Here is a 16,281-nt window from a genome sequence, read left to right as displayed (position 1 = left end):
TCTGGGTCCCAAAAATCAGATTATACCTCAGTTTTGAAAATTTTTCAAATGTCTAATTACACTAATCAAGAAATGGCCAATATGGTTTTTGTTTACGGCCTTGCTGATGGTAAGTGTTTGGCAGCGAGGCGCATTTACGTGGAAAGGTTTCCAAACCACCAAGCTCCCAACCACCAAACCTTTGAAAACCTCTTTCAACGTCTTTCAGTCAACACCCTGTATCTTGGAAACAAGGCATTTGCGGACACATGTTTATTAGACATTTTTGACTCAAAATCAGTCGAGGATTACGCCTTTAAATTTTTTACACGTAGTTAGGAAACACCCTGTACACTTCCATGTGAAATATTATTTTATTTATTAGGAATTGGATGAGAATCCATGGGGTCGATGACGAAAAAACCAGTGGCGTTCGTTATTTTTTTAGTGAAACTCTGATCGCTTCACGCCCTGTGATGTGAAGCGTTATTTTGCCAAAATTTCGAGATTTAATTACTATTATAACTGCACGGTGCGTTTCGTACGAATCTGAGTGTAACGATTTTGAATATTTTATAGATAATCGTCGCTATTTTATATGTGTAAACACTTGAAAAAATTATGAAAAAGTTTCGAAAGCGCGATCATTTCGAATCACTAACGCACTTTATAAATATTTTCGAAAGTCGAAAAGGAAATTGTTCAGTTTAAAAAATTATGCGTCGACTTTGCGGCGCAATTTGTTAATTTGTGTACCCCTTTTAATGTGGGGCCCTCTGCCGTTTTTGCCCATCCCCTGTCGTTTGAAAACGTGAACTTACATCTGACACATCAACAGCGACAACCCTCCCCTCGTTTGACTCGAACCCGGTAAAATTTATGGCACCATATTAACGGTACCACAACACATCAGGCAACGGCGAAAATGGGGAAAAAACAAACAGCGCATTGCCCAATGGGGAATTCCCCGAATAACGAAACTTCTGCTTGGCTCCGCTAAATACCCTGAGCTACACGTTACATTATAAAAAATTTATAAAAACTAACAATTTTACACGAACACAAAAATAACAAAAGCTGCACTACTCACTGTTCATTTTAATTCCTGGGAGCATAGCGTAAATCCAAGTCCTTCCTTGTTTTCATGTAAACGCAAGGAGTCAGCTCGAACTCCTTTATATTTTTATGCTTCGAGGTAATTTCGAAATGCCTCAGCACAGTGGTCACTGTGATTTTAGTCAAAACTGACGCCATTCTCAGCTCTCAAAGTCTCGAAATTAAAATCCAGACACCCCACTAATGCAATTTCGGGCCCGATAGAGGCGGAGGAAGAAAGGTCCTGGCTTCATTTTTCCAGAGCGCTCTGGCAGGCAGCTAGAAGGATCGAACTGCAAAGTACTCCAATACTCAGGACATCTCTGAATATGGAAGATACTGATCCCAACATTAGCCCCTTCGATCAATCAGACCACGACATTGCTGACGGATAATCGGCATACAGACACATACAGGGTCGTTCACGGCGAGTGTCTTATTAAAAGTTTACGGAGTTCTCATATAGCTACAGATCTGAAATTTTGGATACTGATGAAATGGAGTTTGATCTGTTGAATTAAAATATCGGTATCGTTGCGACGTTGGCAGATCTCCGTGTAACCGCCAGCAACTTTGTTATTTTAAATGGCGCACCCCGTATTTTATTACATTTTCGAATTTCCCGGAAGATTTAAACCCCAGTTTATCTATCAAATGCCACAGCTATCATGAACCGTTTTGGAAATAAATGATTTTTTTTTGACTGATTCGGCAACAAAAAGCTCTAAATTGAAAAGCGCACATCTTTTCAGCTATCACGGCTAGAGAGTTGAAATTTGGGCTACAGACCCTCATTAGTTATCCGTATCTTTTAATATTATAAATTTCTTGGATTTACATACAGGGCGTGGAAAAATTACTGCGATATCAGAAGGCTGCAAATATGAGCGTTAAATGAGAATCTTAAATAGAACACCCTATATTTTTGGATGGCATCTGAAAGACCAATAAATTCTCTATGGAAAAGTATTATACATTAATATAATTGTTTCCAGTTGTTTTTGAGATATTGGCAAATGTTTTTTATAAATTTTTTATAAACATTTTCGGCAAAATCTCTAATTTTGTTTATATTACGTAGATCTAGTTTATTATAACGGATGTTACAATTTCGTTTATTTTACGTTGTTAAACGGAGCGTCCTCCTAACCGAATCAGCTAACAAGTGGTGCCTTTTACTCTCAAAGATTCCAATATTTATTTCGAAAACAGTTCATCATAGCTATGGCATATGACAGATAAACTGGGGTTAAAATCTTCCGGGAAATTCTAAATTGCAATAAAATACAGGGTGCGCCATTTAAAATAACAAAGTTGCTGTCGGTTACACGTAGATCTGCCAACGTCGCAACTATACCGATATTTTAATTCAACAGATCAAACTCCATTCCATCAGTATCCAAAATTTCAGATCTCTGGCTATATCAGAACCCCGTAAACTTTTAACGGGACACTCTCCGTGAATGACCCTACATGTATATGCGTTTATTACGTTAGCGTTAAAAGCGCCCCTTAAGAACCTACGTCTCCTATTGCTATTTCTCGCCTAAAAAAAAGGATTCTCTTTATGGTTAGATCGTTCAAATAATAGTTTTATACGCATACTCACCAGGAATGAATAGAATTGAATTGCTAAAGATACATCGAATATCACCGCTAAGCTCAGCTTTATCCAGACACTTCAGATGATTGAGCACTATTCTGGCACCAACAACATTTTTGCTTGCGTAACGGCACTTATTGCCATACCAGAAATTTACTGGCTGTCCCAAATTCCGATCTATCCATTGAACGGTGTCGATCAAGTTTACTGAGAAGAGCAGTCATATATTGTATAAAAATAAAACAAGTTCAGGATTCATGGAATAAGGGGGCGCATTCAGGGAAAGGCTGCGCTGCAAAGCTCTATTGTAACGGTTGCATACACTTAGGTTTGTTGGGACTGCTCGGGAACCAATCCTCGTACAATCACATTGAGTGCATTCAGCAAACACAAGCAATTTGTTGAATGTTCACAACTAAATAAATGGTGATTGTTTTTGAAGGACACACGACACGTTAAATTACTTAATTACCAACGCTTTAAAAGTAACTAATTTAAAGGATTAGAGCATATGTTAGTGGAACCTGTCGCTAAGGAAAGAAACCGAGTCATGGAACATTCTGTACGTCACTCCGTCCCCAATTATGATTATTTAATGGATCTAAGAGACAATTGCGACCAATTTGTTAAAATACATATGCTATCATTAATTAAAGCTACGTTAAAATTGACATGTGCAAGATGTTTCTGTGCAGGCTTAATGCGGTGCGAAAATCGTGATCGAGGTTTTGGCTTGAAGAATGTGACACCGGATTCTAGAAGATATCAGAATTTTTTTTTCTGAAATTTGCCAGACGTGTGTTATCTGTTTTCAAGATATCGCTTTCACGCAAAACGACTTAAAACAATCTCGTTTTTTCTTTTCGTTTTGGTCGCCGATCAATGCGGTCAACATTGTCAATTGGGCGGTGCCCGCAGGGGGCGGCAAAGGCTTCCACCGCCCATTTTGCGACCGCCAGAACCGCACGATCCTGTGTTGGTGCCCACCAACCAACGAAATATCACACGATACTATGCTGAACAGTATGCGTAGCAGACATTCTACTACGAAAGTCAAGATCATCCTTAAGGTGCTTACGTATCGACCGTCGGGATTGTTAGACTTTAAATTCTTAAATTACATTTAATTAGTCCCCCAGTTGGGCTAGCTAATACATTAACGATTAAAGGTAAACTTATTTTCTACTTAAAATATTTCTCTGATGTTTTCCACGTACAATACGTGAATTCAGCTAAATTATGAACCGTATAAATGCACCGTACTATTATCGTTTATCATGATCATATGTATTCATGGGCAACTGCGTTCGCACAAATCGTTTTTTTTACACGTGTAACACGTTAAATTTGACGAGACAATCTTTATATTTTTTCTTGGTGGATGACCAGAAGTATCAGAAACACAAACAAATAGGCAAGTTTCTAGGATCATTTGTGATGCAAAGAGACATTGCTCAACTCGCACCTGACACATGAGCAGGAATAATTCTCCCCTCGTTTGAATTTAATATGATCAAATTTTTTGGCGCGAAATAGCGCTATCGCAACGCATAAAGTAAAAGGACAAAAGTGGCACCTTCGTTGAATTTTATTGAATACTCTGGACAACACAATAAATCATAAAAAATGTGTTAAAACTATCAATTACGCACGAATATATAAATAATAAAAACGTCGCTGTTCAAAGTTCGTTTTCATTCCTGGGAGTAAAGTGCAAATCCAAGTGATTTGTGGTTCTCATGGATATGCAAGAAGTCAGCTTAAACTCCTTTATATCTTTATGATTGGAGGTTATTTTGAAACGTCTCAGCACAGTAGCAACTGTTATTTTGAGCAAAACGATTGCCATTCTCATCCCTAAAATTCCCATAATGAACTATTTTTACACAAATCCGGAACCAAACGCCCCACCAATGCAATTCCTCGGCCCACTGGAGAAAGGAAGAAAAGACCCCGGTTTGATTTTTTCAGAGTTCTCAGGCAGGAACCTAGAAGGGTCGAACTTCAGAGGGTCATCCCAATACTCAGGGTTTCTCTGAATATGGAAAATACTGATTCCCATATTCGCCCCTTCAGGCAATATTTGATTTTGCAGTTGAATATCCTCAGAGCAATATCTGCCCACTACAGGGATTGCAGGGAAAATTCTCATGGTCTCGTTAATAACTGCCTCAGTGTATTCCAACTTTGACAACATTACATTGTCGATTTCCTCATCTCCTGCTACACTCATCACTTCTTCGTACGCTTTTTGTTGGATGTCTGGGAACATTCCCAGCAAGGTAAAGATAAAAGTGAAGGTATGTCCGGTTGTGTCTGTCGCCTAGACATTGAGGTATTGAGTGTGACATTGGTTTATTACATGACAACTTACAGCTGTAGCAAACAGGAAAAACTCCTCTAACATATCGAACTCACCAGCTTTGTATCCATACTCATCGTTCAACAGCAATTCTAAAAGTGGTAGCTCGGAGGTGTTTTCCACATACTCTGCATAATAGTATAATAGTGATTGGTACTGCATTCTGCTTAGTGGAAAGGTATTTACCCGAGTTTTTAGCCATTTTCGCTTTCTTTTTCGTTAAAATGTTAGTCAACAGGTTGTTCGCCTTTCTTTTATGAAGATTCAATTTCGTCCCCAGAGAAGTTTGAGACCAGATCCAAGTTGGGATTAGGGGATTCATTAATAGCTTGATAAGACCATCTTGGGCTCTGAAAAAAGAAGAATTTCTTATATTATTCCTATGGATTAATGACGATCAACTTACGTATCCATGCGATGCGCAAACTTAATTATTTTACTATCCAAATCGTCTTCGGCACCATCGCCAAGTGACGTCACTGGAATGTACAAAATAATTACAGATCTGGCTGACGTATTCGGGTGTAATCTTAAAAAACAGAATGAAATCGAAGCTTTTGAAATTTCCCAACTATTTGTCTACATAAAAAGATGGTTCGCAATGAGGGTGAGTTAAGGCAAACCGTTATAAACTGGCATTTGAGTGGAATTGGTGATAGACAGCTAGCTACTTCATAAAATATTAATTGAAACACCTGGAGGAAGAAGATACGTAACCCAATTTCACAGAAAAGGAGCTGAATGTTTTTTCAGAACATTAATCTTTAAATAATATTATTATTGCTTTATAGCTTATTGCCGCATCGCCACTACGCAAATCGTCAGTTTTAAGTTTTTCTCCTCAAGTGATTTGCTTACAGAAAAAACAAAGGAACGTGTGAGTATTAAAAAATTTATAGTGATCATCCTCAGGCTTCTTCTCCTTGATCAACTCAACGAGATTGCAACACTGCCGATAGAAAGTCGGTATATATGTATTTATCATATTGGTATTGAAGGCGCTCCTCAAGTACCTACGTCTGCCCTTCCACTTCTCCCCTAAATAACGAATTTTGTTTATAGTCATAACACAGCAATCATTTTTCCATACGTATACTCACCAGAGATTAATAGAATTGAATTGCTAAGGATACGCTTAATATGATCGTAAAACTGAGCTTTATCCAGACACTTTGGATGGTTGAGCAGTATTCTGGCATCGTCGAGATTGTTGCTTATGTAATGGTATTTATTGCCATACCATATGTTGATTGGTAGTCCCAAATATCGGTCACACCATAAACCTGCGTTGATGACGTTTCCTGAGGAAAGAAGCTATATACTACCTAATAAAAATGAAACTAATTCAGGATTTATAAAATAAGGGGGCGCATTCAGAGAGAGGCAGCGCTGAAAAGCTCTATTGTTACGGTGGCATGTAATTAGGTTTGTTGAAACTGCTCGGGGACCTATACCGACTCAATCACACTGGATGCATTCAGCAAATGAAAACGATTTGTTGACTACCCCCAACTGAATAATTGAGGATTGTTTTTGAGGAACACACAACACGCCAAATTGCTTACTTAATAACCCTTTAAAAGTAACCAACACAAAGGATTGGAATTACGTGTAAGTGGAACTCATCGTCGAGGAGATAAACCGGGTCATACAACATTCAGAACGCCGCTTTGTCCATAATCATGATTATTTAATGGAGATAAGAAAAAATGGTGGACAATTCGTTGAAGTACGTGCTATTATTAATTGAAGCTGCGTTATGATCGATGTGTGCGAGATGTTTCTGTACAATTTTACCAAGGAGATATTGGGTGAAAATGGGGTCGATGTTTTGGCTTAAGAAATTAGGTAATGAACTCTGGAATTTGCCAGACCTATGTTATCTTTTTCAAGATAATGCGTCTACATAAAACTATTTAAACTATTCTGATTTTGCTTTCATTTACTCACCCTTCAATATGGTTAAGTAGCAGTTGCCTATAAAAGGCAACAAAGGCAACCACCATCCATTTTGCGACCAAGAGAACCGGACGATCCTATATTTGGTGCATAGTATCCAAGTGTTATACAAAATAATACCGAGTAGCACATATAGCAGATATTTTCCTACTAAAGACAATACCATCCTTAAGGTTTTTGTATATCGACCGAAGAGATTGTTAAACGTTAAGTTTTTAAATTAATATTAGCTGTTTTATTACATTACAGTCAATTAATCCCTCCACTTAAGCTAGCTAATACGTCATCGATTAATGGTAGATTACTTTTTTACTCAATATATGTTTCTGTTATTTTTCAAGTACGAGACGTCAATCGGGCTGAATTATGATCGTTATGAATCCGATCTACTGGCATAATTCATCACGATCATACGCATTCGTGTACAACTTTTTACATAATGATTGTTTCTAACGATCCGTACGTTCCTTCTTGCTGGGCGATGAGAAATTTCAGAAAAACGAACGAAGAAATAAATAAATCTCTAAAATGAATCGTGACGCAAAGACGTCTTCTGAAAAATCTCTGGAAAAATTTGCGAAAATCTTAGCGAACCCCCGGAAAATATGCGAATATCAAAGTACTGCAATCGCCAAGAAACTACTCAGAAAGATCCACGAAAAAGAATTTGAAGTAAATACTGGAAAATGCTGGCCTCAGAAATATCTGGAGAAATGTCTCAGAATCGGGGGGAGTCTACAAATGTGCCAAATTGTGCCCGTAACGCTCGAATTTTCGAAAATAATTTTCTGGCGGGAACCGCGGATTTTTATGATTTTCAAAAGATTTAAAGGCCAAAAGGGTAAATCTTCGCTAACTCCAATATGATTGGGCTTAGAGATAGGATAACGTTAACAGGAGTTATAGACTTTTGAATTCTGAACACGACGTCGTCGAGAAAGTCGAGGCCGTCCATATGAAATAAGCAAGTTATTGAGTTTTGAAGTCATGAAATTTCGGATGTCTATTTCGGCAATTGTGGAGAACTATTTCTTAATTAAATCACGTCAAAACGGAGGTTATTAGGTCCTCGTTGAGTACCAAAAAGCGGATTTCGGCATCCGCACCGATGAGCACACGATATCGATTTCGGTGGAACTTTGCGGCGGCCAATTTTCCAAAATTTTTACGAATCTCTGAAACGGTGAATTTCAAAGATGGGGCCCCCTACATAAACCGACCATAGCATTTTACGAGAAATCTGAAGTTAACAAAAAAATTGTGGGTTTTCATTCAAAGCAACGAAGTCGTATATCGTCACAGTTTTCGGGGTCAAACTTTAAAAAATAATTACTGAAAATCCGCTTTTACGTGCTGGGTAATTCTGCAGGAGAAAAAAATGATTACTTTCGTTGGTACAGATGATAAGGAAGCCTAAGAGACTATTGCAGGACCCTGTATGTAGGTATTGAAAAAACCAGCAGCACATCAGTGACACTATTATATTTATAGGATTCGTTTGCCAAATCGCTGCAATATTTTGTATTCTTCTGACCAAATCGAACTGCAAATAGGGGGATGTAAATCGTAAAGTAGCTATAATTTAGGCTGGGTTAGGGGAATAAAGAGTGAGGTACCCTGATGGTACGCCCATGTGTATGGTCACTGAGTTCGTGTGGTTCGCAGCATTACCGGAATTTTCCCAGTAATTATCCTTGGTTGAGCGCTGCATGAAGTAACAGAAAGTCGAGCCTCTCTTCGTTAGAACCAGGAAAGAGGGTCGAAGGACAGTGGACAACGGTTCTGACAAAAGATGGTTTATCATGTCCAGATGTAGCTGGCCACATGGCGGATCGGTAATAGGTCTCTTCTCGGGGTACGCCGCTGTTTTATTGCCACAGAAAACGGCACTTAAGGCATTCTAGAAACTGGGATCGCTGTCTTTTGATCCGAGATGACGGAGCGGCGAAGTAGGAACGCGAGTGTCCTCTTAGTTAAGTTATCAAGTAAGCCCTTAATTATAACCATTCAGACATAAAACCCTAGGCAATAGAAGGAAAAAGGCCTACATATTGTCATTCAACGTATCTCATTTTCCTAGTGGTATAATGTTTTTTGACTGACTATAATTAAATCCAATGCTTCAGCAATGCGTTAACGCCTGCGTAAAATGCCAACTACCCGATTCGAGACCTGTAGAAATATTCGTCACAGCAGTAAATCAAAATCGAAATTAAATCAGAAAATTTTTCATCTTAATCAGACGAGACGGAAACTCCTACCAATATCGTGATATATTCCATATGGAAGTAACACTATTGGAACCTTTAGTCTTCGGGTAATGGCAATTGTTGTAACATGAATCGTATCGTCATTAAATCAAGATTTACTTGAGGTGAGCGATTGGTATCGCTCTCTTTTAAGATAGAAATTTTTGAGACACACTAGACGTCACCGTAACACCCGGCTCCATCGAGGACTATCGCAGCGTCTTCGGCACCTCAGTTAAACTTGCGATACCAGTTGGCACGCAGGAAATTGAGCGGCAAACAAAAATACCGATCTGTCCAGAGAACGGTACAGAATATGTTTGCCGAAAGGACAAAATATCGTATGAAAACATCAAACTTCTGTATGTATAAAATACACTGACTTTCAAAAAAACCGCAACACCAAAAATAACACATCGTACACGTTTGAAATTCTGGCATTACGTTGGGTCGGGTAATGGATAAAAACGATCAAAATATCAAAAGAAGATTATTGTGAATAAGTGAAAAAATTTAATAATAATTTAATAATGGGTGGTATCTCCTCTTAAATTAATACATTCCTGTAAGCTACGTGGCATGCTTAAAATTAAATTGTCAACATCTCCCTGTGTGGTATTGTATCCCAGGCAATCTGCACCTGCTCACGGAGTTCATCTATGGTCTCTGGAGGGCGAGCTAAACGTTGAAGTCTCCGACCCATTATATCCCATTCATGCTCTATTGGGGACAAACCTGGAGACCGAGCTGGCCAAGGCAAAGTATCCAAATTTTCAGCTCCCAAATACCTCAAAGTATCGTTGGCTACATGTGGTCGCGCATTATCCTGTTGAAATGTGCTTCGAGGATGGTCGTGTATGTATGGTAAAAGAACCGGTTCTAAGACACTATTAACGTACCTCTGAGCATTTAATCTATCATAAATGAAAACAAGAGGAGACCGACTACCATGCTGGGTGGCACCCCAAACCACGACACCTGGTGTTAAACCAGAATGACGTCTTTCCAAAAAGTCCAAATTTAATCGCTCTCCTCTGAGCGTTTTAACACGTAACCGTACATCAGATCGCCATAAACAAAATCGGCTGAAAACGATTCTTCTCCACTCATCCACCCATTGCACTCTCAGACGACACCACTCCAGTCGGGCCACCCTGTGGTTTCGTGATAATGGAAGCCGAGGCATAGGACGATATGAATTTAGTCCAAAATTTCGAATTCTGCGATACATCGTCCTAAGGGAGAACCTTCGATTTAGGGTGGCTACCCAGTTAGCACCAAGAGACGGAATTGTTTCAAACGGGGCGTCTGTCGCTGGACGACGAAGTCGCCGGTCTTCGCGTCGGTTCGTCATTCTTGGACGGCCACTACCACGATGACGACTTACTGGCCCTTCGTTAGACCAATCTCTCCGAGCTCTTAGCACTGTTGATGCGTTTCGATCCAATCTACGTGCAATTTCGCGGAAAGGCAAACCTGCCTCATGCACACCAACAATTCTTCCCCTTTCAAAGGGAGTTAACTGCCGATGAACTTCATTTTGGCGTACACGAGGCATTTTGCACTACCACACATTCAATATGGTACTAACAATAACGCCTTTATCGCTATCCGCCTGTAAAAAAATTTGCTAAAAGAACGATCGTCACAGATAAAGAAGTAAAGAAAAACTTCGTATCGCATTAAAATACGAACTTGAAATTTTTATCATTTTTTTCTCTTTACAAGTCTAAAATCATGCCAAAATTTCGAATACATACAGTGCGTTCTTCTCGGTGTTGCGGTTTTTTCGAAGGTCAGTGTAATTAGGCGCATTGAGAGAAGGGCAGCGCCGCAGTGCTTCAATACAGCGGCCGAACGTAGGGGCGAATTCGGAGGAGATATGACGGTGCGGCACACATCATATGAGCGGCAAAACACCTAATTACTTAAGCAGGTATTGGCAACAAAAGTCACATAGACTTTGCCAATAAGGTGCAACACGGGTGTCCTCCGGTGTTTTAAATTATCACCAGTCTAAAACCTTTTAATATCGTCACAAAAATTGATAATTACTTCGAATGAGAAATATTTTCTTTTTTACAGCCGTCGTAACCTTGCATGGACGTATTTTTAGTCACTATTTTTCGGTTAAAAATAGCTGATTGCATAAGTAGTTCTAATCGTAGCAACGGGGTCAGATATATGTTTATAGAATAATACGACTGTTTAGGGATTATTCGCATTTTAAGTAGACTTGTAAAATTCCCCAGAAATGTAATATATCACTATATCAGCAATGTAATTCAGACTGTAACAATGCTGACGTTTCCTCGTGACGAATGGTTTTAATTCTAGGCAAAAGCTTGGGGGCATCATGCATCATTTTAAAGCATTTCTACCATTTTGTTTTCGCCTTCGTCGCTCCTTCAGGAAACAATTTGTATCGTGGCCTAATGGAACTTGAACCCAATTCGGTTTGACACAGTTTTTTATGCAAAACCCCTTGTTAGCGAAGACGTATGTCGTCTGGAACAAGTTTACCTGCTCCCTCTTTGTCAAAGCTTTTCGTCGGCTTTTTACGTAATGAGAAATCCAATTACATTAGCAAAGAGCAACCATATGGTGCGCTCTCGGAGCCTCGAAGTCTAAAGTAAACAGATAGATGGAACGTCCTCCGTTTTAAACCTAAACTAATTTCAATAAAGGCGAAGCCAGTTCCCGGGAAATTGGCTTATTCACTTGTATATCGAAGATATTTGCTTGGTTTGATGTGTCTGCAAGACCCTTCGGAAAAAGACAAAACGCCTTTCTCTTATGGAAATCGGAGGAAAGGGCTCAAAATCGGCATATCTGCCTTTCAAATGGTTCGGACTTGATATGCAAACGTGGGAAATTCGACTGGGGCTTATAAATAAATCAGAACGCATTCGGACGAATTAGCATGTGATTGCGGGGCTTTGAATACCAACACCCTTAAGGAAGCCACGCCCACTTGCTTTATTGCCGATTGAAGATACGTTTGGGTAAATACCTCAAACGGCTATTATCTCCTCGTTTTCTTGGCTAATTTATACCCCCATATCGATCCTCAAACAAATCAATGCAACTAGACCACTGGGAAATCTAATCGCGTAAGTGTATACAGGGTCTTCCAGATCCAACCTGGGGGTCGGTGATAGGTGCAGGCATGAACGGGAAAGAAGTTGCGCCTTCGGGAGAGCTGCTTCCCTACGCAAAGACACCTTTCTTCCGTTCATTCGAAAGCGCAGCTTTTCTCCCATTTAACCGGGTTTGTACCCCTTGCCTTTTACGCGATCCCGAAGTTGAGGTTTTTGATATCGAGCGCAATGCATGTATGACAGGTGATCCAGTCGAAGTATATAAATATCCGGAGAATCAGATTCGAGGTAAATCGAAAATATGGAAAATCGAGGAACATCCAGGGTGTTTGTTTGCCCAGGCACTCGACATCCAACTTCTGGATTTTGGAAAGGTTTCTTTTGGTTAAAGTTGAGATAACACCTTGAAGAGCTGGTTTGGGATCACACTTCAACCCCCCTAGACAGTGCCCCGGATCTGCTGCTGCTGTTGTTGGGAAGAACAACATAGGTAATCTTCCCTAACTCTTAATAAATAAATTCCCGCTTCCGAGCTTGTTGTCATTCGGCTTCAAGAACCTGGATCAAGACGTGGACTTATTATTTACCAGACGCAGAACATAAATTCGAAATGTCCGCTTTTTACACCGTAGCCTTTCTCCTTTGGGAGCAATTGTTCTCGAGGCCTTTCTTTTTCGTGGTGATAAAGGGAATGGCAGGCAAAACACATCGGGCAATATCAAAAATGTATTCCGCACTAAAAGAATGGAATATCGAATGAGGGCCACGGCTGTATCCAATGTGCAAGAATTCCTGTAATTTATACTTTAGGTAAATGGAACGTGGCTTTACGATCACAATGGAGTATTCAAAGGAAATTCAACAAAATTCAGTGTAAGTGCGGTCATCAATTATTCATTGTCGCATGTACATTTTTAGGACAAAAATATAAAGTTTCCCGAAAACACATCTTGAGGTGAGCGTAATGTTACCCTGGAAATACGTGAAACTTTTATTGCAGCCTCGTTTCGTGTCTCAGCATCAGGTGTTTCCGTAAGCAAATAACGTGCAGTAAAAACTGACTGAAGGGTGTTTCGTTCCTGGTACGTATTCAGCAAAATTCAAGTGATTAAAGGGATTTTATTTCCGAAGAAAAGAGCCATCATCAGTCGTCCTACAGAAACGCTTTATTTGCACTTGCTTCAAGAAGTTATAATTAAAAAAGTTTCGGAAAAGTGACATTCTTTGCGGCTAAAGTTGGTATAACCGAAAAAACTTTAAAAGAGAGAAAATGCCTTGTTGTCATAAAATCAATTAGGAATCCTGGTAATTCTAGGAAATTCCCGACTATCATTGGGTCTGTATTTTGTAAGATAAGCTCAAGATATCATAATAATTTCCCCATTAAATTAGAAGCCGTAAGAAAACGTTAATTTGACCTGCTATAATTTACTTTGTTCCTAAGAAACATCATCAGTGTCTTGGCGACAAAAGCTTTGCTCCCACTTTGCTGAGAAGTTGTAATTAAAAAAGTTTTTCGACAGAGACAACGTCAGCAACTTTTACCGTGAGTTAAACGTTAGATCATCAGTTTGTTGGGAAAGTAATTTTTAAAGGAATTTATAAGAAAAACCCCGAGGAAAAGCTGGTAATGCCTGCGTAAGAAACTAGTCTAAACTAGTTTGATCAAAGATCACTTCTAACTAAAAATTATCTTCGATCTGGATTATCTTAAACGTTTTTTTAACTCGTTCAAAATGCCTTATTTTGGTATCAAGTATTTTTGCCAAAATGTATTATATTGTGCTTCAAAATTCCCCTAAGGACTTCACCTGGATATTCCCTTTGTTACTTCCATGATGCAATATTACATTCGTGACTCGACTTGTATTACCTGCATGACCATGTGAGCCGATAGAGATTTATTATATAGTTCTCCACTAGGAATTGGGAAGGAATAAAAAAAAGTTACTTACGATTGTTTAAATGTAGTAGTTTTGAGACAAAATGAATGAAAATTGTCTGTAACGAGCAAACGATACAAATCGTGACGTTCTTTACATCCAACAACCCGGGAACTAATTGAGAACAATGTGTAGATTGAATACGCAAAATTTGACAGTAATGAGGAGGTTCTTACTTGCACACATTTGAGTACCAATCTTAGCGCAAGCGCAGAAGTTAATGAAAATTTTAAAATTTTCATCACGCTTACCGTTGTAGTTTTGCCGCCAATGGAGGAGATATTTCCATCTTTTCCTTCAATTTCTGCTAAAAGCTCCTCGTAGAAAAATTGCAACCAACGAGGGAAAAAGGTTTGAATTATCAAAAAAAAAAACAAATTTACATAATGTATTGTAATAAATAATAACATTTGAGTGACGTAGGACATAAAATACTCATTTTAATTTATTACGGGGTAACTGCTCTGCAACACAATATGGTTTTCCTTGGGGAGGATATTAAATTCTCATCACTTTTTAATTTCTCCACCCGGTTCTTTCCTAGACTCGCCTGTTGTCGTTTATGGGAGAAAGCGCCCTTTAGCGCCCTATATTTTAATAAAAACCTTCGAGATGAGAAGCGTTTTGCAACAGCAGGCATAAATCTTTGTTGTCTTTTAGACGGGCGGTAAGTTCCCATCCTGAATCTGATTCTGTCAATTTTTATCCCATCGAAAAGTAAGCCTCAAACTTTTTCAGCCTACGAGTTCATTTGATTTGATCCCAAATGGCAAAGCGCTCAGCAGGGCTGTCAATTTTTCAAAGTTAAGCCCAAAAAGTTAGGAGAGCACTTTTATTTCCCCGCGGAAAACTGGAGTGCTTTAGGAACACGACGACCTATGTGTCTCTGTCACATTAGATAAACTTTAAATCCGATTTCGTTATTCTTTCATTTTTCTGAGGACAGATTATTGGCTGCCGTATAGTCCTAATGTATGAAATAAGATACAGCGGAAATCTTTGTTAACGCAGTCGTTGCCTTAACCTCCCAGATGCGCATACGAACTGTTAAGTAATTCCCGCTCATTACGCACGATGAAACGATACTAACGGTTGTCGCTACTTATCTAAAAATATTAAATTATTGGACACGAAACAACGTAAACAAATACGTTAACAAATGTTTCCAACTTTTAAGTAATGAAGGTGTTTTGTTATGAAAATGCCGACCCTCATTAAAGCAACAGTAATAACTTTACTTTTCACAATATGTCGTGCCCGATTGAAGAAAGTGGCCATGAACATCTAATTAATTACTAAAGCTTACGCATAAAAAAAATTTTATTACGTCTGATATTTGTCCGTTAAATAACGAAATCGGCATACAGTTCATGTTTGCAGATGGTAAATCTACAGCGGGCATCGAAGTAGAAGCTTGAAAAAAATCACTTCGAGTTGAGGACTCACAAGTTTAGAACGGCTCGACTCGGCACTTCACTGGCCGGTCGCACGTCCCCCACTGACATTTTGTCGCGGCGTGCAACGTTGAATTTGAGCGCCTTCCGAATTCGCTAGTCGGACTTCGGGCGATTTCGGAGATCCGAACGTCAACGACGCGACACTCCCTCTACTGTCAAACCGGACTGAGTTTTAAAAGTGCAATTTTTACCTGTTCCCAGCAAGGCACAATCTCGTACGAGCGCTCATTACGTTTCCATGAAATCAATCTTTAAGTCTGCACAAAGTTTTCCAAATTCTTTTCACATTTTCACTCGAAATTTGATGTTTTTCGCGAGCGCAACGCGAGGAAGCGCCGAGACCCCATTAATAGTGACAACCGAAGCGTTATTGTTTTGTTCCCAAAGCCTCCTTGACAAAAGGCGTCGCTCCCGAGTGCCGAATTTTTGCAAAACCACGTGTCGATTCCTTTGTACCGAATTGAGTCTTGTTCCGTATGCATTTTCGTGTTCCCACGTGGGTTTACTGGTTCCACACTAAGCATTACCGAAAA

At 39.3% G+C, this 16,281-nt stretch overlaps 1 protein-coding gene across 1 annotated transcript; it reads right to left on the bottom strand.

Moving 5' to 3' along the window:
• Positions 1 to 4,254: 4,254 nt before the first annotated feature.
• On the bottom strand, positions 4,255 to 7,179 carry LOC136347946 (probable cytochrome P450 313a2). The gene is made up of 8 exons (XM_066298376.1): positions 6,990 to 7,179; positions 6,140 to 6,340; positions 5,898 to 6,077; positions 5,446 to 5,518; positions 5,226 to 5,389; positions 5,052 to 5,167; positions 4,589 to 5,000; positions 4,255 to 4,534 (listed from the first exon to the last, which is right to left on the bottom strand). The coding sequence occupies exons 1-8, from the start codon at positions 7,162 to 7,164 to the stop codon at positions 4,359 to 4,361; spliced, it is 1,497 nt and encodes a 498-aa protein (XP_066154473.1). The 5' UTR covers positions 7,165 to 7,179; the 3' UTR covers positions 4,255 to 4,358.
• Positions 7,180 to 16,281: the final 9,102 nt, after the last annotated feature.

The sequence above is a fragment of the Euwallacea fornicatus genome, chromosome 30 (genome assembly GCF_040115645.1).
Source record: "Euwallacea fornicatus isolate EFF26 chromosome 30, ASM4011564v1, whole genome shotgun sequence".
Taxonomy (NCBI): domain Eukaryota; kingdom Metazoa; phylum Arthropoda; class Insecta; order Coleoptera; family Curculionidae; genus Euwallacea; species Euwallacea fornicatus.
Note: the sequence above shows the minus strand (reverse complement) of the source record. Positions and strands in the feature narration are given on the sequence as shown.

Coding starts and splice junctions, on each gene's coding strand:
- LOC136347946 (XM_066298376.1), bottom strand. CDS start 7,164: ATGGTATTGTCTTTAGTAGGAAAATATCTGCTATATGTGCTACTCGGT. Junction 6,341..6,989: donor CTACTTAACCATATTGAAGG/GTGAGTAAATGA, acceptor TTCTTTCCTCAG/GAAACGTCATCAACGCAGGT. Junction 5,001..5,051: donor TTTTCCTGTTTGCTACAGCT/GTAAGTTGTCAT, acceptor CTCAATGTCTAG/GCGACAGACACAACCGGACA.